Source organism: Chrysemys picta, chromosome 11 (assembly GCF_011386835.1).
Source record: "Chrysemys picta bellii isolate R12L10 chromosome 11, ASM1138683v2, whole genome shotgun sequence".
In the NCBI taxonomy this organism is placed as follows: domain Eukaryota; kingdom Metazoa; phylum Chordata; order Testudines; family Emydidae; genus Chrysemys; species Chrysemys picta.
The window spans coordinates 12,357,999-12,383,284 of NC_088801.1; the positions used below are offsets into that span (position 1 = coordinate 12,357,999).

The window sequence follows — 25,286 nt, forward strand, 5'->3', positions numbered from 1 at the left end:
CTTCCTGGCGGCCGGGGGGAGGGCTGCCGGAGCCCTGGGAGGAGGGCGGAGTGCCCGGCCGGGGCTCCGCTCTCCCTGGCGGCCGGAGCCGGAGTGCCGCACCGCGCCACCCCCCTCCAGGTGCTGCCCCAAGCACAAGCTTGGTGGGCTAGTGCCTGGAGCCAGCCCTGTACCTAATAATAATTTAATCTAGACAAATTGTCCCTACTTTGCTTATGAGACTGTCAAAAACCTTGCTAAACTCAAGATGTATAATGTCTACTACTTACCCCCTATCCACTAGGTCAGTAATCCTGTCAAACAGGAAAATTAGGTTTGTTAGGTATGATTTGTTCTTGACAAATCCATGTTGTCTATTACTTATTACCCTATTATCCCTTAGGTGCTTACAAATTTGTTCTGGTATTTTTCCAGGTATTGAAGTTAGGCTGATTGATCTATAATTCCCCAGGTCCTCTGTTCCCCTTTCTAAAGATAGATACTATATTTGCCCTTCTCCAGACCTCTGGGACCTCACCTGTCCTCCATGGGTTCTCAGAGATAATCGCTAATGGTTCTAAGATTGCTTCAGCTAGTTCCTCAAGTACCATAGGGTGAATTTCATCAAGTCCTGCTGACTTGAACGCATCTAACTTATCTAAATATTCTTTCACTATTCTGGCTCGTGTTCTTTCCCACTCATTGTTAATATTAATTGTGTTAAGTATCTTGTCATAATTAACCTATTTAGTGAAGACTGAAACAAAATAAGCATTAAGCACCTCAGCCTTTTTATGTCATCCATTATTAGCTCTCCTTCCCTGCTCAGTATGGGCCTACACTTCCCTTTGTTTTTCTCTAGCTCCTTATGTATTTATAGAATCTCTTCTTATTGCCTTTTATGTCCCTTGCTAGGAATAACTCATTTTATGCCTTTTCCTTTCTGATTGTTGTCCCTACCTACTTGTGCTATTCTTTTGTATTCATCCTTAGCAATTTGACTATGCGTCTACTTTTTGTAAGATTCCTTTTTGATATTCAGGTCATTAAAGAGTGCCTGGTGGACTGCCCAGGGTAAAACCCTCTCTGATTGGTTGTCTTTCTCACTTCCACTACCTCCTATGGAAAAGCAGCCAACCAGGGCTGCTGTAGGAGGCAGGCAGAGCCTCCCTTGAAGAGTGAGAGGTGTTTGGGAGTTGGAGTGGGGAAGCAGCCAATACTGTTTTCACAAGAGGGACAGAAAGAGCCCAGCAGCACAGGACAGCACTGCTCCTTGCTTCCCCTGCCTTCCTGTGAACCATGGGTCTGCTTCTCCCTTCATCCTCACCTTTGCCTGCTCTATAATGCATCAACACCAGTCCTGGAGGGAGAGGAGAACCCTCCTGGAGCTGTCCTACCCCCCCAACCCTGGGAAGGGTATGAAGGTCTGGTAGGGGTTGAAGAACTTGATAGCTGCAGGAGGAACAGAGGTGTGCTGGGCACAAGAGGCAGATGTGGGGCTTGAAGCCAACAGGGTGCAGAATTATTGTATGATTGGGTGTGCAGAGTTAATGTGGTGCTGTGGGCTGGAACATATGAGAGGGCCAGGGCTACAAAATTTATTCATTTAGGGCTTGGGGTGCAGAGTTGATGTGTGGATGGGGTGCAACATTTAATTGATGTAGGGGTTAAGTCATGGAAATCATATTTCTATTATAAGTTGCCAACACTAAAAATTTGTCACAGCCAGTTGGTGGATGGCCGGGGAAACTCAAAAATCAGAAGACAGATCAAAAACCATTATTTTCATCCAAAAATAAACAGACCGACCTGATTTTGGGGCCAATCCCATGATTGTTTGGATCTGACTAATGCTTTCTGAACTCTTGGTTTGGCAGTACTTTCTGAATAAGGAATGCATAAGAACGGATTAAGGATCTCAGGATTAGACCCGCGGCCTTTCTAGCAGAAACTTTGGAAGACCCTCACCAGAGAGGCAGAACCCCCAAATGGCTGCATTGTTAATGGAAACCTACTACATGCCAAAAATCAATACAGTTTATAACTTCAGAGCTTCTGGTGGGAATACAGTTCAGTACCAAATTCCCCAGCATAAATCATTGCTAAAGTATATTTAGCTCAAATCATGGGTGGCCTTCTAATGATGAGCCAAAAATCAATAAATGTTATATTCCTAACTCTGTGGTTGCAATTACATATAATATCAACTGAATTTCACCCTATGGATTATTTTAAAAATGCATTCCATCTAAATCCTGTCTGACCAGTGTACAGGATGTTAATCACACGGTATTTGAGTGAAAACGAGAACTGAATGTGAAATATGGTTTATGTTTATGGAGGAATGAAGATACAAATGTATTTCTTTGTTTCTTCATTATGTATATACTGTATGTCTTACTAACTTCTGTGGAAAATTTAGTTTTGTTGTATTGCAGGTACCTATGATGAAACTGATTTGATGGGTGAGCCATCAGGACAATTCACGTGTCATGGAAATAACAGGGTGAAAAATTGGTTTATAAATCTAATAAGATTCAGAGAATGGTTTCTACTCATTTGAAACAAATTCCAATGTGTAAACCATGACGGAAAACTGAATTAATGTTTAGAGATAGGCGCCTCTGAATCCAAAGGCACTCTTCTCACTAACCTGCTCTTAAGAGCACTGAACTGGAATGGGGAGAGAAAACTTAGAAGTTTTTTTAGCTGTAATTGAAACGGAGTCTGAGGAGGGGCAGGGGAGGTGGCGGGGAACCATTAAGTGGATCTTCACTGTGGGTTTTTTTTGTCATCTTGTGATCCAGCCTACGTAAATGGCACACTCAGAGAGTTACAGTTCAGTTCCTGCTTTCCCCTTACTCCAGGTGATAAGTGAGCTGTGCCAGTGTTTTCCTGACACATCTTATTCTTCTTCGAGTGATTGTACATGTGTATTCCACTTGTGGTGTGCGTGTATGCCCCGCGCACAGTTGTCAGAAAATTTTCCTTCAGTGGTAACCATCAGGGTGGCTCGAGCACATTCTGCTGCCGCATAAAGGGTCCAGCCGACTCCAGGCCCCCTCAGTTCCTTCTTATCTCCTCTGATGGTCATTGGAATTGCTCAACTTGCCTTAGCAAGTGTTCTCAGTGTATTCGTATTTTATTGTCAATAGTTGTTGTAAGATTATTCATTAGTTATTATTAGTGTAGATAGTTTGTTTTACCCCACCTGAGGGTTTTGTCCGTTACCGAGCACCGAGGGATGCCTCAGTAAATGGGCTTCAAGCCCTGTGTTTCCTGCAGTAAGCCGATGCCTGAAAGTGACCTACACTCCTGCTGCTCTAAATGTTTGGGGAAGTTCATATTTGGGATTGTTGCCAGATCTGCAGAGACTTTAAGCCTTGCACCAAGAAAGACAGAGAGGCCAGGCTAAAATTCTTACTTATGGGGGCATCTTTGAGACCTCCACTAGAGCCAAGTGGGTCAGACTCAGCACCGAGTGCCTCAGGGTCAGTTAGAAGTCCACCTCCTCTCTTGCCTGAGTCCTGACACTGCTCGCCCTCCCCAGTGCCTAAGAAGAGGCATAAGACCTCTAAGCAGAGAGAGGAAGAGCTCTGGCATGGGTTTAAGAGTAGAATGCACACAGTCTAAGCACTCATTTTTTCTGGCACTGCAGAAGCTGGCATCATTGACTCTGGCACTGAGGCAAGTACCATTGGGTCAGGAGTCCGAGGAGCACCTTCTACATCTGCACCACCATGCTATTCCAAGACCAGCTTGGTACCGACCATGTGGGATAGGAGTTTATGCTTTCAGTACCAACAGACAGGGCTCGCCAGAAACATCAGGATGCAGGGTCAGCCGCAGTTGTCTCAGACAGCACACCCTTTGGTACCGTTGAAGGGGAAGCCTGCAATGTTGGCAGCCTTGAGTTCTTCTGTGGCTCAGCACTGGTCACTGGCACCATCAGGAGCACAGCCCCATCTTGGGGTCAGCAGAAAGAGAGTCTTATTCCTCTGAATTGAAGGTTGGGTCCTACATTTCCCAGTGTCGGAGCTGTTCTTGCTACTCCCCACTGAGGCACTACGACCCTGCTAGGGATCCTTCAGCAGGAGTACCATCAATTGGGTGGCCAGGAGGTCACTGTGGGCTACTGCTTGTCCAGTGGCCTTTTTGGAATCCATGGAATTCCCCCCCAGTTTCTAGATCATACTCAAGGCATTCCAATTCTGTGTCCTCGCAGAGGTGCGTGGCACTCTCATCAGGGGCATTTTGCCTCCCCCAGAAGACTATAAGGCCCACCAAGAGCTGTTAAAGACGGTGGCCTTAAGCCTGGGGATCCAGGTAGAGGACGTGAAAGAATCCTTACACCACCTTTTAGACATTTTGATCACAGCAGAGCCTTCCAGAATGGCCTTGCCTATTTATCAAGCAATTATGAACCTTAGTAAAGCACTCTGGTAGACCTCTTTTGTCCCTTCCCCCCACCTCTGAAAGGACTGAATGCAAATACTATGTCCAATACCAGGGGGTTGAATATCTGTTCTCTCAACCTCTGCCCCCCACCCAGGGTTTCAGGTGATATCGGCAGCCAATGAGAGGAAATGACAAGGGCTACAAGAGGCGAACCCCAAATGAAAAGATGCAAAAAAATTAGACCTGTTAAGTAGAAAAGTGTATTCTACTGGGGGGTGCAACTCAGGATTGCCAACCAGCATATGCTTTGGGGGCCAGTATGATTTTAACATGTTGGACTCCATGCTAAAGTTTAGAGACATGGTGCCAGAGGATGCTAGGCAGGAGTTTTCCTCATTAGTTGAGAAGAAATCTGTGGTGAGAGCTGCACTGCAGGCTGCACTGGATACTGCAGACTTGGCAGCCAGATCGGTGGTTTCTGCAGTGGCCATGTGCAGAAGCTTCTGGTTCCTGTCCTTGGAGCTTCTGCAGGAGGTCCAACAAATTTTACAAGACCTGCCCTTTGAAGGGTCCTTCAGAGCAAACCAACTCTAAGCTCCATGGCTTGAAGAACTCTAGGACAATCATAAAGTCTTTGGGGTTATACCTTCCCCCCCCCCCCATTCCTATCCAGGAAGCACTTCTGCCTGCAGCAGACCCACCATTACTCTGGCCCTGCTACTCGACAGGACCTGCAGCGAAAGAGTTGGGGTTACAGGTGTAGACCACCACCTTCTTCTGCCTCTGCATCAATGTCTGCCCTCCCTAGACACCCAGGGAGTGACAAACAGGCATTTTGATGGGATGCTCTAGAATGCTGTACAAGTTTTCAGGACGCCAGATGCCATTTTTCCTATGTTTGCAAACTACCTTTTCTGCTTCCTCAGGGCTTGGTCCCAAATTACCACAGACCACTAGGTACTAAGCATTGTATAGGTGGCAGATACCATCCAGTTTATTTCTATGCCCCCCATCCCTCACGAAGAGCTCCTAATCCAAAAGGTTCACTGTCTCCTTCAGGTGGGAGCCATAGAGGATGTACCGCAGTGTCTCAGAGGGAGGGGGTTCTATTCCTGTTATTTCCTAATCCCGAAAGCAAAGGGAGGTCTCAAACCTATTTTAGACCTATGTCCGCCCAACAAACATTTCAAAAAGATAGTTTTGCATGGTCACCATTCCGTTATTCCCTCCCTGGATCCTGGTATGCCTCCCTCAACTTAAGAGACATTTACTTTCATATTGTGAAATATCAAGGTCACAGGAAGTTTCTCAGGTTCATAGTGAAGCACTCTCATTACCACTTCACTGTGCTACTTTTTTTGCCTCTCAGCAGTTCCTCAGGTTTTCACAAAATGTATGTCTGTGGTAGTGGCATTCCTGAGGAGACTAGGAGCGCAGGTCTACCCTTACTTGACTAGTCAAGGGCAGGTCCAGTGTTCACGTTCTCTCCAGCATTCAACTTATCCAGTCAACTTTCAAAGCTATAGGTTTGCTGATCAACACAGACAAATCTACCCTTTGTTCAGTTCAGTGGATAGAGTTTATAGGAACAGTATTGGACGCTACTCAAGCCAGAGCTTTCCTTCCAGACACAAGATTCCAAACAATTCCATTTCTTGTGGCAGACCTCAAGGTTCACTCAATCACAACAAGCCCAAAACTGTATGAGGCTCCTGGGGTATATGGCCTCATGCCCACACATAGTACAACATGCCAGGTTGCACCTCAGGCCTCTTCCAAGTTGGCTGGCCTCTGTTTATTCACCAAATCATCATCATCATCTGAATGCTGTGCTCATAGTGCCCTCCAGTACTGACTTCACTAGATTGGTGGATGAACCCACTCAATGTTTGTTTGGGCATTCCCTTTGTCTGCCCTCAACCTTCAATGACACTGGTCTTGGATGTGTCTGTACTGGGGTGGGGAGCTCACCTTGGCTCCCTTTGAACTCAGGGTCTGTGATCCTCGGGGGATCTTTTTAATCATGTCCATGTCAGAGAGCTAAGGGCTGTCTACCTCGCTTGTCAGGCCTCCCTACCTCACATCAAGAGGAAAAGCCTGGTTTGTTCTCACAGACAACGCTGCAGTGATGTTTTACCTCAACAGGCAAGGGGGAACTCGCTCTTCCCTTCTTTGTCAGGAAGCAATTCTCCTATGGAAATTTTGCATAGCCAATTCCATCAACCTTGAGGTCTCTTATCTTCCAAAGGCGCAAAACGAGCTAGCGGACCACCTAAGCAGGTTATTTATGAGTCTCCCTGAGTGGTGTCTCTGTCCTAGTGTAGCCAGATGAATTTTCCAACAATGTAGGACTCCCCAGAGAGACCTATTTGCAAACAAGGTCAACAGAAAATGTCATTAGTTTTGCTCCCAACAAAGTTATAGTCTGGGTTCAGTCACAGATGCTTTCCTGCCACCCTAGACAAGCAAGCTTGACTATGCTTTTCCCCCAGTCCCACTTCTATATGGAATGGTGCCAAAGATCAAGCTGGACCAGGTTCGAGTTATATTAATTGCCCCAGAGTAGCCTTCCCATCATTGGTTCTCCACTCTACTGGAGCTTTCGATTACATCTCCAATTTTGCTCCTTTTACACCTGGACTTAAATAGTAGAAAACTCTCCAACAAAGCTGCTTACCTGTTGAAATGGAGGCATTTCACTATCTGCGTTCATCAAACTGGAGTCTAACCAATGCAGTCCTTTATTCAGCCATCTATTGCACCTAAAGCAGCAAGGATTAGCAGTTTCATCTATCAAGGTCTCATCAGCTTTCCATCCGCATGCAGATAACCAGTCTATACTCTCTATGACATGACAATCAAGTTTGTGAAGGGCCTTGAAAAGTTGTACCCTGAAATAAGAGAACCCATCCACCCCCGGGGACTTGAACCTGGTTTTGTTGGCTTCCCTGGTAGCTATCACTTAAGCCAGGAGGGTGGCCAAATTGTTTGTTTTGACATCAGAACCATCTTATACAGTCTTTTTTAAGAATAAAGGGTACTTACACCCTCATCCAAGATTTTTCTCTAAACTGGCATCAAACTTTCATACTAATGAGTCAGTTTATTTACCTGTGTTTTACCCCAAACCACACACCAATAGAGAGGAGCAACAGCTGCACATCTTAGATGTTAGAAGGACATTGGCATTCTACATATATGGGACAAAACAATTTCAATTGTCAATCCATGGCCATGGGAAATAGAATGAATGGTCGCCCAGTTTCTTCACAAAGAATTTCATTTCGGATAACTTCCTGTATTTGTGTTTGTTATAATCTGGCAGGCATTTCCCCACCAGGCAAATTGATGGCACATTCTACAAGATCGCAAGCTGCCTCAGCAGTGTTCCTTGTGCAAGTCCCTATCCGTGACATTTGTAGAGCAGCAAACTGGTCTTCAGTTTACACCTTTGCATCCCATTATGCCATCAATCAGAACTCCAAGAGTTGATGCTAAATTTGGTCGAGTTGTATTCTAAGCTGTTTACACATAAACTCCAATCTCTCCTCCTGCATTTACTGCGTGTCAATCAGCAAGAGTGGAATGCACAGATCCAGTCACTCAAAGAAGAAAAACTCTCACTAACCTTTCATAATTGTAGTTCTTCGAGATGTGTTGCATATGTCCATTCCACGACCCACTCTCCTACCCCTTTACATAGGAGTTATCCGGAAAGAAGGAATTGTGGAGGCTCAGGGTCAGCTGGGCCCTTTATATCTGCATACGGAGCTATGTGGCAGCAGAGGGTGCTCAAGCCACCCCAGCAGGTATCACTGAGGGAAAATTTCCAATTTCCAAGAGTAGAATGAACATGTGCAACATATCTCAAAGAAAAACAGTTATGAAAGGTTAGTAATAATTTTTTCACCCTATGCACCAGCTCATATGCACTGCCCAGTGCATTGGGAAGCACAGAGCCTTGGCCTACTCATCTGTGCCCATCTATATAGCCTGGCAAATATGGATGGTAATCTGGGAAGCCGATGCAGTGAAGTAATGTAGCTTCTTACACCTGCAATATAGCACCTTACACCTCTTGGCTGACTCATAATTGAGCAAAACTGAGGAAAAATTGGCATTCCATCCTTTGGGAAATTGCAATATTTCTACATGGGATTATTTACGTGCTTAAAGTTAGACACGGGCTTAAGTACCTTGCTGATTCAAAGCCTATACAAGGAGCCCAGCAAAAGATTCCATCATCTTCATCTTGGGAATATTGGCAAAACCACTGTTCACTAACTGTTGTGGCAGGAGACATCAGTAGCTCTGGTCCTTCAGGAGGCCATAAGTTTGCTATGACTGGGAAGACATTCAGCAAGGCCTGTCTCTCACAGGGGGCACCTGATTCTGTGTCCATTTAAGTCAATGGCAAAACTCTCATTGACTTCACTGGTGGAGGAGCTAGGCTTGGGACGCAGCTGTAGCAAGAACTGCCCATCTCATTTTCAGTTCCTTGTGGAGAGTGGTTGCAACAAGAACAGGGGTCAGGGATTCTTTTTTCTGTTTCCCCCTATGGAGTCCCATATATACTCGTTCATTAGCCCATTCATTTATAAGCCAACCTCCCAAAATGGATAGGTAAAAATAGCAAAAACTGTATGACCCTTTCATAAGCCGACCCTATATTTCAGGGGTTGGAAAACTTTGGCTCCCGGCCCATCAGGGTAAGCCTCTGGCGGGTTGGGACGTTTTGTTTACTTGGAATGTCTGCAGGCATGGAGCCCCTCAGCTCCCTGTGGCCGGGGTTCGCCGTTCCCAGCCAATGGAATAAGTGGAAGAAGGATCAGACCCTGTAAGTGCATTTTCAGTACTGTCAGGGCCAGATCACGAGAGGTTATCTGTGGCTATGGAGAGTCATGCAAGGAACCTCCTTACACCTGATAAGGCTACACAGGGGTCTCTCACAATGGTAGAATCCGTGCTCCCTGTTTTTAGAGAATGCACTGGGGCATGCATGGAGGAGGCAGGGCCATGGTCCCATCTCATCCAAACCTTCATTCCAATCTATGGATTGGAGCTAACATAGTGTGATGGGGGGAGCAATCTGCACTGAGGAATAGCCCTGGCAGGGATTGTGCTTGACAGAGGCATAATCTCTGAGGGTTCCTCTTGATGCAGTGCAGCTCTGCACGGCCCTCCATGCAGGGCTGTGGCTTAAATTGCCACACTGTAGTCTAAAGTGGCTTCCAGTTTTGAACCAGTACCCAAGGGGCCGTCAAACATCAGTTGCCTTGTAGAGGTGGCCTTTAACTTAAGGTAAAGTAAAATGCACTGGAAATCTTGAGGTTCCTTTAAAGTGATCACTTCAAAGAGAGACTTGTCTATTGGAGATGTCTTTAGTTGCAGATCTCAGTATATGTTTGTCCTCTTTCAGCATATAAATGGAAAACATGTCTGTGGTGTGTATTTACAGTATTGCTTTGTATTCTTACAGAATTATTCATTGTCTTGATGCTCTAGGAGATGCATAAATATAGGTAAAAACTTTAGGGACAATAAGGGCAAGATTTTACCACCTTTGCTCATGTTGAGTAGTGCCTCAGTAGTAGTCTCTGCAGTCATGGTGCTTTTCAGTATGATGGTGGCAGAATGTGGCCTTACGGTATAGAGGTTTAGAGAAAGCTGAGATCAGCGGGAGGAGGAAAGAGGAGTGTGTGTGAGAGACAGAAATGGGCAGGAGGGATTGTATAGAAATGTCATTGTGTCTTGCCTTCCCATTTTAAACAGGACTCCAAAGAACGGACAGATTGACAAAACCAGCCATTTTACAAAATCCACCTTCTTTTTATATTTCTTTAATGGTTGCACAGCTGCCTGTTGTATTTGGTGCTCATTTTCCCCAGCACCGCTGTCTGACCAAAGCCTCTCAATACTATTATCACTGTCTTTGAAATCTCCAAATGTGTAGTGCAATATTAGACACAGAATGCCTGAAGTTATTCCAATTCAGGAGGCTGGCAGTACTTGATAAAGCTGTAATGATTCCACTCATGTCTGCAGGGCTCAGAAAAGATGTGAGCTGAGCCTGTGGGATAGAAAATAATACCTTGCCCTCCCAGATTGCTGCCCCCCCCTTCTTGAGCGGCCATGCTTCTTCCTGCCTCCATAAAGAAGCACTGAGGCCTTGCTATGAACTAGCTGTGCGTGCTGGTGGTATTTATCATTTGAGATGCTGTCATACGGCTCTGCTTCCCTCCTGCCAGTTTGGCTCATCACATTCCCGTCATCCCCACAAAAGAAAAGCTTTATTCAGCTCTGATGAACCTTTTCTAGTTGCTCTGTTATCTAGCAGCCACTTGAGCAAGTCCCATTTATTCAGTCCACTGATCACCCAATTATCAGTCCGTTCCAGGGATGATATTTAGGGTTTAAGGTACATTGGCTGCACCAAACAATACCAAACATTGTAGGCTCTTTCTGCCTTAAGTAAAAACAATTCAGTTTCACATTCAACTCCAATACTAATTTATAGCGGCATTACAGCTGATGGGCTGTGATGTTGTCTTCACTATTCTGTTACCATTGTTGTTGCTTGCTTCCATTTGGCTTTTATCTCAGAAGGCTATTTTCAAAGGAAGAAGAGAACAAGCAGCCTTTATTTATATTATCAATGATAAAACAATGGGAGTAAACTTTGCAAATGATCGTCGACTTTAGCGATCTTTTCTTCTTCCTGCACACACCCAATTCTGTAAAATATTAAGACAACAAACTTTGTGCTGGAATATTTTCATTACACCATTTTATATTTTATTATGGTTCTTTTCACTTTCACATTAGGATGCCACAACTTTTTTGGAGTATATTCCTAACAGTGTCCACTGGTCTTTACCAAACAACTCTCAGGTACTCTAGTACCCATTCCCACCTACCATATCATCCACTGAGCCTACCCATTAAATAGAGACTCTCCCCCTGAAGTTCGAGAGTGGGGTGAAGTTGTGATTCTAAGGGCTATGAGATTTTCTTTATTGAAGTGCCAAATTCTTTGATCTGAACATTGTTTCTTCTAATATATGAAATGAGTTGGTGTTCACATACCAGGCCTAGTGGACAAGTGTTCATATGGCAAAACTACTCAGTTGCCAATCTTGTCCCTGTCTCAGGAGAGAGACCCAAGAGTGAATAGGCCAGGGGAACAGAACTAATCACATTGCAGATTACAGCAGGTCCTTGCAGCTCACAGATCCTCAAAGGGCCCTAGGAGGAAGTGGGAAGAAATTTGTATTGTAGGGTATTCAAACTCCTATCTTGTCTGTGGATATAGGGCTCCAGTCCTGCAAAGACTTGCACAATGCTTAACTTTAAGCACATGTGTAATCTTAATGAGTTCAATGGGGCTAATCATATGCTTAATATTAAGCATGTGTGCGAGTCTTTGTCAAGCAGAGCATAACGCTGTCTGGCGTGAAATCCACTAAAACCTATTTTAGTGGAAAGGGAGAAGCCACAGCTCTGCCATTTTTTTTAGTACAAATAGAGATTCAAAAAATACACTTCCCTACTTCAAAAAAAATATTGCAACTTTTTTAACAGCATCTCTGTAGTATAGTTGAATCATCTGGTGGTTAGAAAGTTTAAATTTAGCAGGGGAATGGTTCTTTGCTAAAATAAGTATATTTGAGTGTTTTGGTAACTGTTAGTCTTTGAAAATAGCTCTTCATGCATGCATAGACCATTTTAAACAATGTTAGACCATTTTAAGGAATGTTTAGACATGCATGCACAGCTGGCTTAGCTGTGTAATGGACATGCACATCATTTAAGGTATATATTCATGTGAAATTCATTGTATGCTGAGGTCCAGCACCACCTAAGTGCCACTTAAACTTCCAAAATAGGGCTTCAGTGGTGCAAGGCCTTTGTAGTGGTATTCAGCCCTGAGGTCAATTTCTTCCTGATGAGTAGTATCTGTCGAAATCTTGATTGTTCTCTGTGTATCTTCATGCTACCTGTGTTACCACTAATTCCTTGGGCATATTGAGTGCAATCATCACAATAATGTATCTAAATACATATGCAAAATTTCTATAGTTAAATTATTTTCAGCATTTCCTAACTTGTGTTCTTAACCATACAAACTACTTTTTTTCCCATAATGAGATATTATTAGAACTGGTCAGATTTTTTTAAAAAGTTGATTTCAATGGAGTTATGCCAGTTTACACCAATTGAGAACCTGCCCTGCTTTGTGTGTGTGTGTGTGTGTGTGTGTGTGTGTGTGTGTGTGTGTGTGTGTGTGTGTGTGTGTGTCCTCCATTGGAGGTTCATGGAATAATGGCTATTTGGGACCATGTTTAAATTAATTAGTGTGAATGTGGTAATAGAGTGTTCTCTACTTGATATGGTGTGACTGCACTCTTCACTGAGATTGATGATGTAATCAATGATACTTTGTGACATTTCTTATTTAAAGTGGGTACTTAGCTTAAGGGAGCAACTACAGTACTATTTCTATGACTGGCCAAACGAGAGAGAGAAAAATCAGATCATGGAAAATTAATCTAATAGTACAAAGCTTCCTGTTAAGTAGCATATATCCATCTATTAATAGATAATCTTGATTACTTTTTTGGAATGAAGGGTTTAGGTAAATATCATATCTGGATTTTTATAGAGCATTTTATATAATGTCTCACAGTATCTTACTTTTAAAATTCATAAAATAAATTAAAATTGTCTTGGATGTGAACACTGGTGGGAAGATCCTTAACACAGGGTAAATATATATGACAAAATATCAAGTTCTGGGATGCGTTTAATGAGATGCCACAGGGATCAGTGTTTGTTCCATCTTATTTTATAGCTTCTTAGTGACTGATTCTGCCACCCTTGCTCACATTGAGAAGAACCTTACTCCTCAAGTAGCCCCACTGAATTCATACACTTACTCAAAGAGCAAGGCACTAATCAAGGTGAGCATGGTGGCAGAATTGGGACCTTAATCATGGAGATGGAGATGGAGTAAACATTGTGTTCCTGAAATTCACAGATGTTACTAACTTGGGATGAGTTGCAGACACCTGTGAGGAAAGAGAAATAACACATATGGGCCAAGAGACATTAAGACATTAGAAACGTGGGCAGAAAACAACAGAACAGGATTCAGCTTGAATAATGCAGCTAATATATCTAGAAAAATAATCCAAAATACAGTACTAAATGGCAGGGAGAAATCTGGGAGTAGTGATTGTGACCAAAACTTGTGATGATAGGAAACAGCAAATTAGACATGAATTTGCAATTGGATATGATAGGAGAAAAGGCTAGTGCAGACTTAGGCTGTGTAGGAAGAGGCATCTTGTCATGGATTTATGACATAATAGTCCCCCTCTATAAAGCTCTGGTGTGACTGCATCTGGAATATTGCATGTCATTTCCTGAAACATATTGACAAATTGAAAGGTGTTGAGAGAGCAGCAACAAATTTGTGGAGGGTTATGGGACTAATTTGGGACTAATGGGACAAAAATGTTAAAGATGTTCTGACTAAGGCCTTGATTCAGCATGTTACTTAAGTATGATTAAAGGTAAAAGTAAGCAAGTTCTTGAATAGATTCCTAAATCGAGGCCCAAGTGGGTGGCAGAGATGGACATCACAAACTCCAGATATTTAAAGGGTATAAAGATCAAGGATGGTAGTACAAGGAAGTATAACTAGGACTAATCGGACAGAATTTTGAAAAGGAAGATTTAGGCTGCATATAAGGAAAAATACCCTGACCAAAATTTTTGTCTGTAAAATAGTCTCCTGAGGGAGATGATGGAAGACCTATTGCTTTGGAAATTTACAATGAGTCTGAAGAAGACTCTAATCCAATGTACAATGGGGAACCATCCTGCCCTGGCAGGGAGATTGACTGCACGATCTAGGAGATCTTCTCTGCCATTAACTTCTGTGACTATAATTCCTTCTAGGTCTGGTTTGAATTAGAGTAATAAAACACAAGTAAGAATACAGATCTTGATTTGATTATGTGAAACTCAAACCAAATAAAATCACAGAGTATATCATCATCATGTACTTATCCTCTGACCTTCTTATGGGAGGGGGGATTTTGACACAGATAGATGCAGCTTTAAACGCCTAATTTATTTATCACAGAAATGCTTCATTGTGGTCACTCTTCTTAATTGTAAAATATTGAATTACTGTATAGTTCTCCAACAAAAGATTGACTGTTAGAGGCAAGTTCCTTTCAGCATTTAACCTAAGAAAACACTCGAGCTATTTTTAACAAGGGGGTTTAACAGAAAGAGTAGAATAGTGGTAATTGGATTGAATAGTTAAGGGTAAGGACTAGAGTAATTTATAACAATATCTGGGAAATGCAAAATCATCTTAAATCCAACGCTGACAGCAAAGGGTTACAAAGTGACTTCACAAAACTCGGTAACTGGGCAACAAAATCGCAGATGAAATTCAACAGTGAAAAGTGCAAAGTAATGTACATTGGAAAAAATAATCCTAACTATACATATCTAATGATGGGTTCTGAATTAGTTTAACCACTCAAGAAAGAGATCTTGGAGTCACCGTAGATAGCTCTTTGAAAACTTCCATTAAATGTCACTGTGTAAATCCATGGTACACTCACACCTCGAATACTGTGTCCAGTTCTGGTGGCCCCGTCTCAAAAAGGATATAGTGAAACTGGAAAAGGTTCAGAGAAGGGTGACAAAGATGATCGAGGGTATGGAACAGCTTCCATGTGAGGAGAGACTGAAAGATTAGGACTGTTCATCTTAGAAAAGAGACAATTAAGAGCTCCATATGATAGAGGACTATAAAATCATGAATGGTGTGAAAAAGGTGAATAGAGAAGTGTTATTACCCTTTCCCACATACAAAAACCAGGTGTCACCCAATGAAATTAACAGTCAGCAGGTTTAATACAAACAAGAGGAAATCATTACCATTGGATGTTGTGATGGCCAAGAGTATAACTGGCTTCAAAAAAGAACTAGATTAGTTCACAGAGGATAGGTCCTTCAATGGCTATTAGCCAAGATGGTCAGGGATGCAGCCCCATGCTTGGAGCAACCCTAAATCTTTGACTGCTAGAAGTTGGAGGGGAAGATGGAGTGGATCACTCCAACTGCCCTTTTTTGTACACTCCCTCTGAAGCTATGGTGCTCGCCACTGTTGGACACAGGATACTGGGCTAGATGGACTATTGGTTTGACCCAGTATGAAAGTTCTTATGTTCTTATCTTTATACTTACTAGCATCTTGCAGTTATGTTAATGCTATAGATTCTTAGGGGAGAAATGTTACCTAGTAATCTATGCACAGGACTAGGAACCAGGGACTTCTAAATTCTAGTCCTGGCTCTTGCCCAAGGCGTGACACTCTCTGTATTCTTAGGCAAGTGACTAGGGACCTTATCCAATTCCCAGTAAAGTCAGTTGGCCCCTTTCCATTGACTTCAACGAAAACTGGTTCACGCTCAAAGCTTGCTGCCTCAGTTGTGGAGAGAGTCAGGACACAGTTGTAATGAATGTAACGGAAGATTCTTGATTGAGCTGTTGAAGGACCCTTATAGTCCTCTCTGGCTCTAACTTTCAGATTTACAGTTTAATCCAAAACTCACTGAAGTTAGTGGGAGTCTTTGCCATTACCTTCAATTCACTGCCCCCAAACTTAGCTAACACAGAGTTAAGGTTGCTTCAGGTTAAGTGCCTCATACCCTTCAAGAATGTCAAGTGCACCTGTACTTAAACTTCTGAAAATCAGAAAGTAGAAAGTCAGGGTATACAGCTTTGGTTCAATGGCTAAAGCATGGCACCTTGAACCAGCCATTTACTCTGACATCAGGCTGCCTGCAAACACTCAGATTTGCAACAGAGCCCCACTCCTGATGCACATAAGCAAATGAGTTTCTCTAGCTCAGTAACTTGGCTTGAGTATCTTTTTAAATATTGCTTCTCCAAAAGGGCAGTGGATGCCAGCCATTAGCTGAGCTCAGTCCTGAGTAGATGGATATCTATTTGGGAAGGATCAGAACTATAGTTTGAGCCCCAAGTGTGTGCAAAAAAAATGTAAAATGTAGATGTCACATTATTCATTGGGGGCGGGGGGCGTATCTCAGCAACCCCATGCTCAACTGGTCAAGTTTGGACCAATAACCCTCCCTTGGACCCCTGGGAGTCACCGCAATTTTCAACACAATCAGGGTATGTCTGTGGCTTTTACAGCACTTCAAAAAATTTGATGTTAAATAATATGCTAGACTCAGCCTTAACTATTAGAGCTAGTCATAAAAACGTAGAAGTATTTTCCACCTGCTTGGTCAAAACCAAAATGCTTGGCAAAATTGTGTTAATTTGGCTGAAATTTCTTTTTTGGAGGGAAAAAACAAAAAAAGTTCAGGCAATGTTGAAACATCCCATTTTGATATTTTCAGACATTTTAATTTTTTGTTTTGAAATTTTGTATTATATTATATATTATAAAATAGAAAAGTTGAAATCAAAATGACACATTTTGATTGATCAGAACTGAAAAACATTGCAGAATTTTCCTTCATGGATAATTTTGAAATGTTGAGGTTTTGTTCTGATTCAAAACAAAAACAAATGTTAAAAAGTCAAAATCTTTTGCAAAATAGAATAGTTGTCCTCAAACCAGGTGTATTAACTGTAGCACCAATGCTACCATCCCACTATAATGGGTTTTGGGTTCAAGCATCAACTGTACAAATGTGGTGCTGTTCAGAATCTGCCTGATTCCTAGGCTGAATGAAACAGACCTGGACAGGACAGCTCACTGTTCTGCAAATACTTAACTAGCCCAACACTGGTGTTGGGGAAGGGGGTGGTGGTCAGTTAAAGTTTCTTTCAATGTTTCAATTTTTTATTTAATTAATTTATTTTATTTTTAGTGAAAATGTCTCCTCTCTGATCTGCTGGAAGGTCTCAGTTTGGATATTCTGTATTCATTAAAATGATGTCTCTATGCATGCAAAGTGAGAGAGACAGCAGAATCTCAGAGCTGAGCTCCACCATGCAGATCAGAGAGGAAAAACTGAGTCCTGAGATTTTGACTTTTATTTATATTTAAATGAATACACAAGTAGGCATACAATGTACTGGCAGGCTATGAAATGTCAGGAGTACTTGTGGCACCTTAGAGACTAACAAATTTATTAGAGCATAAGCTTTCGTGGACTACAGCCCACTTCTTCGGATGCGCATCCGAAGAAGTGGGCTGTAGTCCACGAAAGCTTATGCTCTAATAAATTTGTTAGTCTCTAAGGTGCCACAAGTACTCCTGTTCTTCTTTTTGCGGATACTGACTAACACGGCTGCTACTCTGAAACATATGAAATTTCAGTCCACTTTTTTCATAAGCAGCCTTTATTTATCTCCTATAGTTTATGGAATCCTTAATAACTGATGAAACAAATAGTAGAATGAATGTTGATATCTGACCCCATAGCAGTATCAGCTAACAAATATTTCTGATTATGAATGGAGGAATGGATTTTTTAGCTGCAGTCTTTTCCCTAATCATATTTGCTATTTCTTGCAAGTAGAAAATAAAATAAAACCCTGATAGTTCTTTCTGAAATGAATTGCAAAAGCACAAAATAGAGAGGTTTCCATTCTGAAGTATTTTTCATTTTCTTGTGATTGCAGATTTCCTGGGTTTCAGCAGGTGATAATACAAAGATTAGTACAGAAAGGTTATTAAGAGATTTGAGATGACAATTGATTTTTTGCTTCAAATGGCACCTAAGCGCTACATACTACCATTTAACAGATCAGTGGGATAGAATTTCAAGGATTTCCACATTACAGTCTGTTCTTTCGGGGTTAATGAGTTGTTAGGGGGGAAGAATCTTACATCAATAAGAAAAACCTTCAAGGGTCAAATAAAAAATAATCCAGCAGAAGATTATTAATCAATGAAATTGTTACTGTTGTTATTTAGCAGGCAATTGTCTCCCCCAGATCCACATATGAAAGGGACTTTCTGCATACGGATCTATCATGTAAAAAAGGGATTAGCTGCCTCTGTACCATTGTTTTCCGGTCTCCTAAGGACTGCATAGAAAACCTTCCATAGGTTTGGGGAGCCACACGGAGGCAGCAGCAGAGAGAAGGCCATACATTGTCTCCTCTTTGCCAGCAACAGTAATTTCACCCACAGGCTGCATTAACTCTTGTATGGTTTCCCATCTCTGCTCTTTAACTCCACTTTAAGGGAGGATTATGGGTATGGCTGTACTGGCTAACCAGGCAAGTCGTGGTAGTGCTACTTCGGTGGAGTCACTCTACCTGGAAGCAAAGTGGGGGGGGGGGGAAGGGAATCTTGGAGCTTCTGCAGTGACATAGACCCTATATTTCTTATGAATCCTTCAAGATGAGCATGGTTATTGTGCAACCAGGTGGGTTTTGGACCTCCTTTTTTTAACTTGGCAGTGAGGGAGCAAGGAGAGGTGTTCAAGAAAAGTTCCCTAAGGGACACCTCATATATATTTTTCACCCTCCCTAAAGTTCATCCTTTGGGTTTTCCCTATGTGAAGGGTGATCTAGTACATTATTATTCATACAGAACCAAAAGAGAAGGAAGAGCTTTGAACAAATAAGACAAGGTTTCTGCCCTGAAAAACTTACAGCAGGGGTAATAAATAGGCGACCGTGGGCCAAATCTGAACCCCCAGCTGCTTTTGAATGGACCCCAAAATCTTTTTATTTATTTACTTATCATTATTGTTGCTTTTTTATTATTATTATTTTCTCTAGTGTCTGGACCTTGACAATACCTTGACCGAGAAATGTGGACTTTGACAACAAATAATTGATTACCCCCGTCTTACAGTCTAAATAGAGAAGGAATTGATGAGGGATATGGAATGGCACATGAAAGCAAGTGAAACAGCAATGAAATACCGATTTCGGACACAGCTTGTTAGCTTCACCTTAGATGCATTTTTGATTAGCACCCCTCAGCTGGTGGGATGGGGAGAGCAAATTTTCTGGGGAAAGAATGTTTTAAAGAAGAATGTGGAGGTAAAGTTTGATCTACAATGAAACACTTGAGTACACGTCACAAAATGCTGGCATGTTTTATAAGTAATTGGGAAAAAAGACTGCACTTCCTTACTAGATAGTTGCTGTATTTATATTCGTGTGTGTCAAGGGATGACCATCCTTTTGTGTGTACATCAAGGTCTGGAGTTCAAATTTAGTTCAGATAACTCTCAATAGTTAGTTGGTTACCTAGAGTTTATATGAACTACTTAGATCTGCAAAGCTGAGCTGGAAATCTCTAAAGAACAGGCTTTGTGATTCCAGTGGAGCAAGAAATGCCCAAGAACAGCTTCTCCTGTGGTACTTTGCACCTGTTCCAAGTCTTGACTGGGACCTGGAAGGGCAGAGATGCGTGAAAAGGGGTAGGGGGATCTCTAGAACTCAAGAAATATTTTATCCAGGCTTGTTCACTCATGTGTATATAAGTGGTACACAGCTGCACCTCCTCAAGAGGAGCACCGAAGTATACTATGCTTCAGAGAGAGACAATGCCCCTTCAAGTTCCCTTGCACAGCACACAGCAGGAGTGAATTCATTGCCTCGCTCTTGAGGAGGATGCAGCGTGCACTCCCATGCATATTCCAGACAGCTCCATTGTTATAGAGGGAAGGCTGAACTGTGGCTCCACTGCCTCAACACCCTTGCTCGTCCCTTTATGGGGTAGCTGGAGTCACTGAGGTTACTAAAGGGATTGCAGTTGAGACCAGCCCCTCCACCTTGTACCCCATTATCTAGCCCTTAGAATGTTTAAATTCGCCTTATGGCACAGTTCATTTATATCTGATCATCATCTCAATTAATCACGTTCAGCCCAGGCATAATAAAGCATGAGTTGTGCTGGTTTACATCACAGCCGAAGATTCCCATATTGATGACAAACATACTATTGTTAGACTTCAACTCAAACAGAGTACAGTAAGTGCTGTATCCTGAGAAAACCAGTTAAGAGTATTACTAAAAATATACAGAAAGGCAAGGAAATGAAAACACAAAAAGAGCCTTACTGTCATTTATTCCACTCCAGTTAAAGTGACAGTGATAAAAGTGTCTGTGAGTGGAATAGCCTCTTTGGAGAACAGCCATTTTCCAGCTTGCCTTCCACATTAAAGGGACACTTTTAAGACTAATTTGGCCCCCAAATTTAAATTTTATTAAATTGAGCTTTTACAGATTCTCAGACAGGTAGAACTGTTTCCAGGGAATAAAAAACAAAATATATGAAAATGGTTATTTTTTTAAAAATTAGCATTGCCCTACATTGTTCGGAACCTAAACATGGATTCACCAAGGGCAAGTCATGCCTGACCAACCTGATTGCCTTCTATGATGAGATAACTGGCTCTGTGGATATGGGGAAAGTGGTGGACGTGATATACCTTGACTTTAGCAAAGCTTTTGATACGGTCTCCCACAGTATTCTTGTCAGTTAAAAAAGTACGGATTGGATGAATGAACTATAAGGTGGATAGAAAGCTGGCTAGATCATCGGGCTCAACAGTTAGTGATCAACGGCTTGATGTCTAGTTGGCAGCCAGTATCAAGCGGAGTGCCCCAGGAGTCGGTCCTGGGGCTGGTTTTGTTCAACATCTACATTAATGATCTGGATGATGGGATGGATTGCACCCTCAGCAAATTTGCTGATGACACTAAGCTGGGGGGAGAGGTAGATATGCTGGAGGATAGGGATAAGGTCCACAGTGACCTAGACAAATTGGAGGATTGGGCCAAAAGAAATCTGATAAGGTTCAACAAGGACAAGTGCAGAGTCCTGCACTTAGGATGGAAGAATCCCATGCACTGCTACAGGCTGCGGACTGACTGGCTAAGCAGCAGTTCTGCACAAAAGGACCTAGGGATTACAGTGAACAAGAAGCTGGATATGTTGCCAAGAAGGCTAATGGCATATTCTGCGGCATTAGTAGAATGCCAGCAGATTGAGGGAAGTGATTATTCCCCTCGATTCGGCACTGGTGAGGTCACATCTGGAGATTGCATCCAGTTTTGCCCCCGCCCCACTACAGAAAGGATGTGGACAAATTGGAGAGAGTCCAGCAAAGGGCAATGAAAATGATTAGGGGGCTGGGGCAATGACTTACGAGGAGAGGCTGAGGGAACTGAGCTTATTTAGTCTGCAGAAGAGAAGAATGAGGCGGGATTTGATAGCAGCCTTCAACTACCTGAAGGGGGGTTCCAAAGAGGATGGAGCTAGGCTGTTCTCAGTGGTGGCAGATGACAGAATAAGGAGCAATGGTCTCAAGTTGCAGTGGGGGAGGTCTAGGTTGGATATTAGGAAAAACTATTTCACTAGGAGGGTGGTGAAGCAGTGGAATGGGTTACCTAGGGAAGGTGGTGGAATCTCCATCCTTAGAGGTTTTTAAGGCTCATCTTGACAAAGCCCTGGCTGGGATGATTTAGTTGGGATTGGTCCTGCTTTGAGCATGGGATTAGACTAGATGACCTCCTGAGGTCTCTTCCAACCCTAATCTTCTATGATTCTATGATTATGGCATTGTGCTACTGCATAAGAACCTGAAAGTGAAAGGAATTTACTATTAGAAGTGAAACTGACTATTATATTGCTTTATTGTTCAAGAGGAGAAATGCAAAAAAGGTTATATTTATACCCAACCAGAAGAAATAGGGAAATTTAATAGTGAATTACATATCCATATTCATTCTACTTCAATAATCTAAGATGTTTTTTGTAGTATAGGTAAGGGATTTTTTCCTAAATATATGGGGATGGCTTTTGAGGCTGTTACCTACTTTTTACTCAGTTTTTACTCTGGGCATCTCCTATTGACTCCATTGGCATATCCTCTGTGTGAGGACTTCAGGATTTGACTCATGACTTTTAGACCAACAGTGTTCCTTAAATGCTCAGGGGGATGCATATGTCCACACTTTTCAATGAGTTAATGTATATCTTAGCTGAGAAAGATCTCTGCATGGGATTTTCAGAAGCCCTCAGTGCTGGCATAACTCTGCTTCTATTGAAATGAATGGTAAAGCTCCCTTTGACTTCAATGGGAGTAGAGTGAGGCCAGTGCTGAGTGCTTTTGAAAATCCCGCCTCCTGATTGGAAACTCCTTTGGGCTGATATGTTATCTCTTTATTTGATTGTAAATTGCCTAGCACTCTTTGGTCACTATGGGTTATTGACTTCAGTGGAATACTTGGGGGAGAAGTGCCCATCGCTTAGGGTGACCAGACAGCAAATGTGAAAAATCGGGACGGGTGGGGAGTAATAGGAGCCTATATAAGAAAAAGACCCCAAAATTGGGACCGTCCCTATAAAATCAGGACATCTGGTCACCCTACCATCACTGTGAGTACTGGTTGCACAATCTAGACCTACACAAATAATAATCTTAACAATAAATAATCCATGAAACTGACTGTATAACTCCCTATTTTGGAATTAATGGTCTGTGCTGTCTATACACCATTTCTATTTCATGGGACACACTCTTTGTATATGAGTATAGCAGAGTTTTCCACAGATGGAATGGAAAGGAGGAGAGGAAGCATGGCCCTCTGGTTAGGGTACTAGATTGGGTACTAGATGTCTTGGGAGACCTGGGTTCAAATGCCTGTTCTGCCACAGACTTCCTTGGACAAGTCACTTTGTCACTGTGTGCCTCCATTTCCCATCTGTAAAATGGGGATAATAGCACTTCCCTGCCTCACAGGGGTTTTGTGAGGATAAATACATTAAAGAATTGTGAGGTGCGTAGCTACTATAGTGAAAGGGCCAGGTAAGTACCTAAGACAGACTGGGGATGGTGTCATTCATAAACATTTCACGTTGTTTGATTAGCCAGCCCACGGTAGGAGTGATTGGCTCCTTCTTATAAATCAAGTGTACAATAGATAAGAGCCAACAAAGAAGCAACTTGAAGACAAAATCTCACACTTGGATTTCTCCCAACTTACCACGCAAAAGCCACCGAAAGGCAAACATTTCTTGCGGATGAGATATTTCGGGCTAATATGATTACATGCTGAAATATGATAGCCATTAGGAATCCTTCATAACCAGTGTGCTGCCAAGTGTCGCGTGAGACAACTTCTACCTCTGAACTGGTTAACTCCAGTTTCTCCATTACTGTATCTTTGAGAAATTCCAGAATTTTGGAAAAAACAAGTACACAGTCGTATTTATCTGTCAGGCCAGCTAGCACTGTAGTGGTGTGCATTTCAAACAAGAAATTATTTCATGCCTATTCAGGGATTAGTCTATCTGGGTTAATACTTGCTCCTCTCACAGATGGCAGCACCAATAGGAATTATTACCATTGTTTTACAACTCTGATAATCACTCGCTTTCATGCCTTTGAAACTGCAAGCAGCTTGTTTCAGTAGTTTACTTGCCACAGTTATATTACTCATACTCTGTTCCTTGCTTTGTTTTCTGGTAGAATACATACACGAATGCAGACAAGCTTTTAGAGGCTGCAGAGCAGTTGGCTCAGACCGGGGAATGTGACCCTGAAGAGATCTACAAAGCAGCCCGGCATCTGGAAGTGCGGATTCAGGACTTTGTCCGGAGAGTGGAACAGAGGAAACTTCTCTTGGACATGTCTGTCTCCTTCCACACTCACACCAAAGAGGTAAGATGCACGTGATGGAATTTCTCTATATTGCAAAATGATGCAGCAGACTGACTCAATGTACAAAGTGAAAACTCAGAGGACACAAACAGGATGCATTTATTGCACAAGGCATATTGCACAGGGCATATGCCAGATTCCTGCCTTGTTTGATTTGGATGCTTTGGCCCTAACTGCAGTAGAGAGGAGAAATGTGCTTAAGCCATTTTTATGCATGATATGGAACAATAGCATAGTGAGACATTATAGCAAAAACAGACCAAAAAGTGGTTAATTCACAATTAAAAGGTGGCACTGTAAAATAAGTTGCCAGTCATATGTGTTTGAGATCTAAGAACATCAATTAGGATAAACTCATTAGACATAAACATGCCTGCAGTAAAATATGTACTCCTTGAGGTAATGTAGCATTAATTAATGTACCACTGTTACTGTTTCTAGAAAAAATAACATAGCCATTATTAGTAAGTGTTACTAGAAAAATTAAAGTGGTTAATGAAGCTGATTTTTGTTTTCCAAATTAACCATAAGGAGTCACAAGCATGCATACACATGAGGTTTTGATGACTCAGTGAGAACCTGAATACATGCTGTTTAGTGTAAGTGAAAAACATTCAAAGATAAGGCTGTCTCGACCGAGATACAGTGGACAAGACATCAAATAGGAGGCCCCTGGGGATGTAATTAAAGCATACTTCACATTTTTCTGTAGACCAAAGGCCATTCAGTGATGAGTGACTTTTAAAGATAGGCTTTCTTCTGAGGGAGATGGAATTAGTCAGAATCATTGTTTTCATGCACTGTAGCATCAGTTTGCAACAGCACACTTGATCCATAAAGATGCTCTTATTAACTGAAGGCTTTGCCTGTATTAGTTGAATTGCACACTACAAACAAGTCATTTACAATAGGCTTCAGGGAACGTCCATAAACAAAAGTCTTATGATGACAGAGGTAGCCTCCGAGAAAGTATGAAAGATTTGCAGTATATGCCTCACTTTTGTTAAGCCTTGAAGATACAGTAATGAATTTTCAGCTGTTGGAAGAGTTGCACATACAGGTCCTGATTCTGCAATGTACTTTAAAAAAAAAAAAGGTCTAAATCTAAGCACATGGTAAGTCCTATTGACATCAGCATTCATGTGCTTCAGTTTAAGCATGTGCTTAAGTACCTTGCTGAATTGGGCCCATTATTCTCAGACCAAGATATCG

General features: G+C 42.2%; 1 protein-coding gene across 2 annotated transcripts in view; it reads left to right on the forward strand.

Annotated features, from left to right (window-relative positions):
• Positions 1 to 25,286, forward strand: part of KALRN (kalirin RhoGEF kinase) — a 721,955-nt gene that overhangs the window by 416,958 nt on the left and 279,711 nt on the right. For both annotated transcript variants that reach the window (XM_065561521.1, XM_042843108.2), the window contains exon 11: positions 23,883 to 24,074. In XM_065561521.1, coding sequence (XP_065417593.1) covers positions 23,883 to 24,074 — 192 coding nt within the window. The remainder of the gene's footprint in view (positions 1 to 23,882; positions 24,075 to 25,286) is intronic.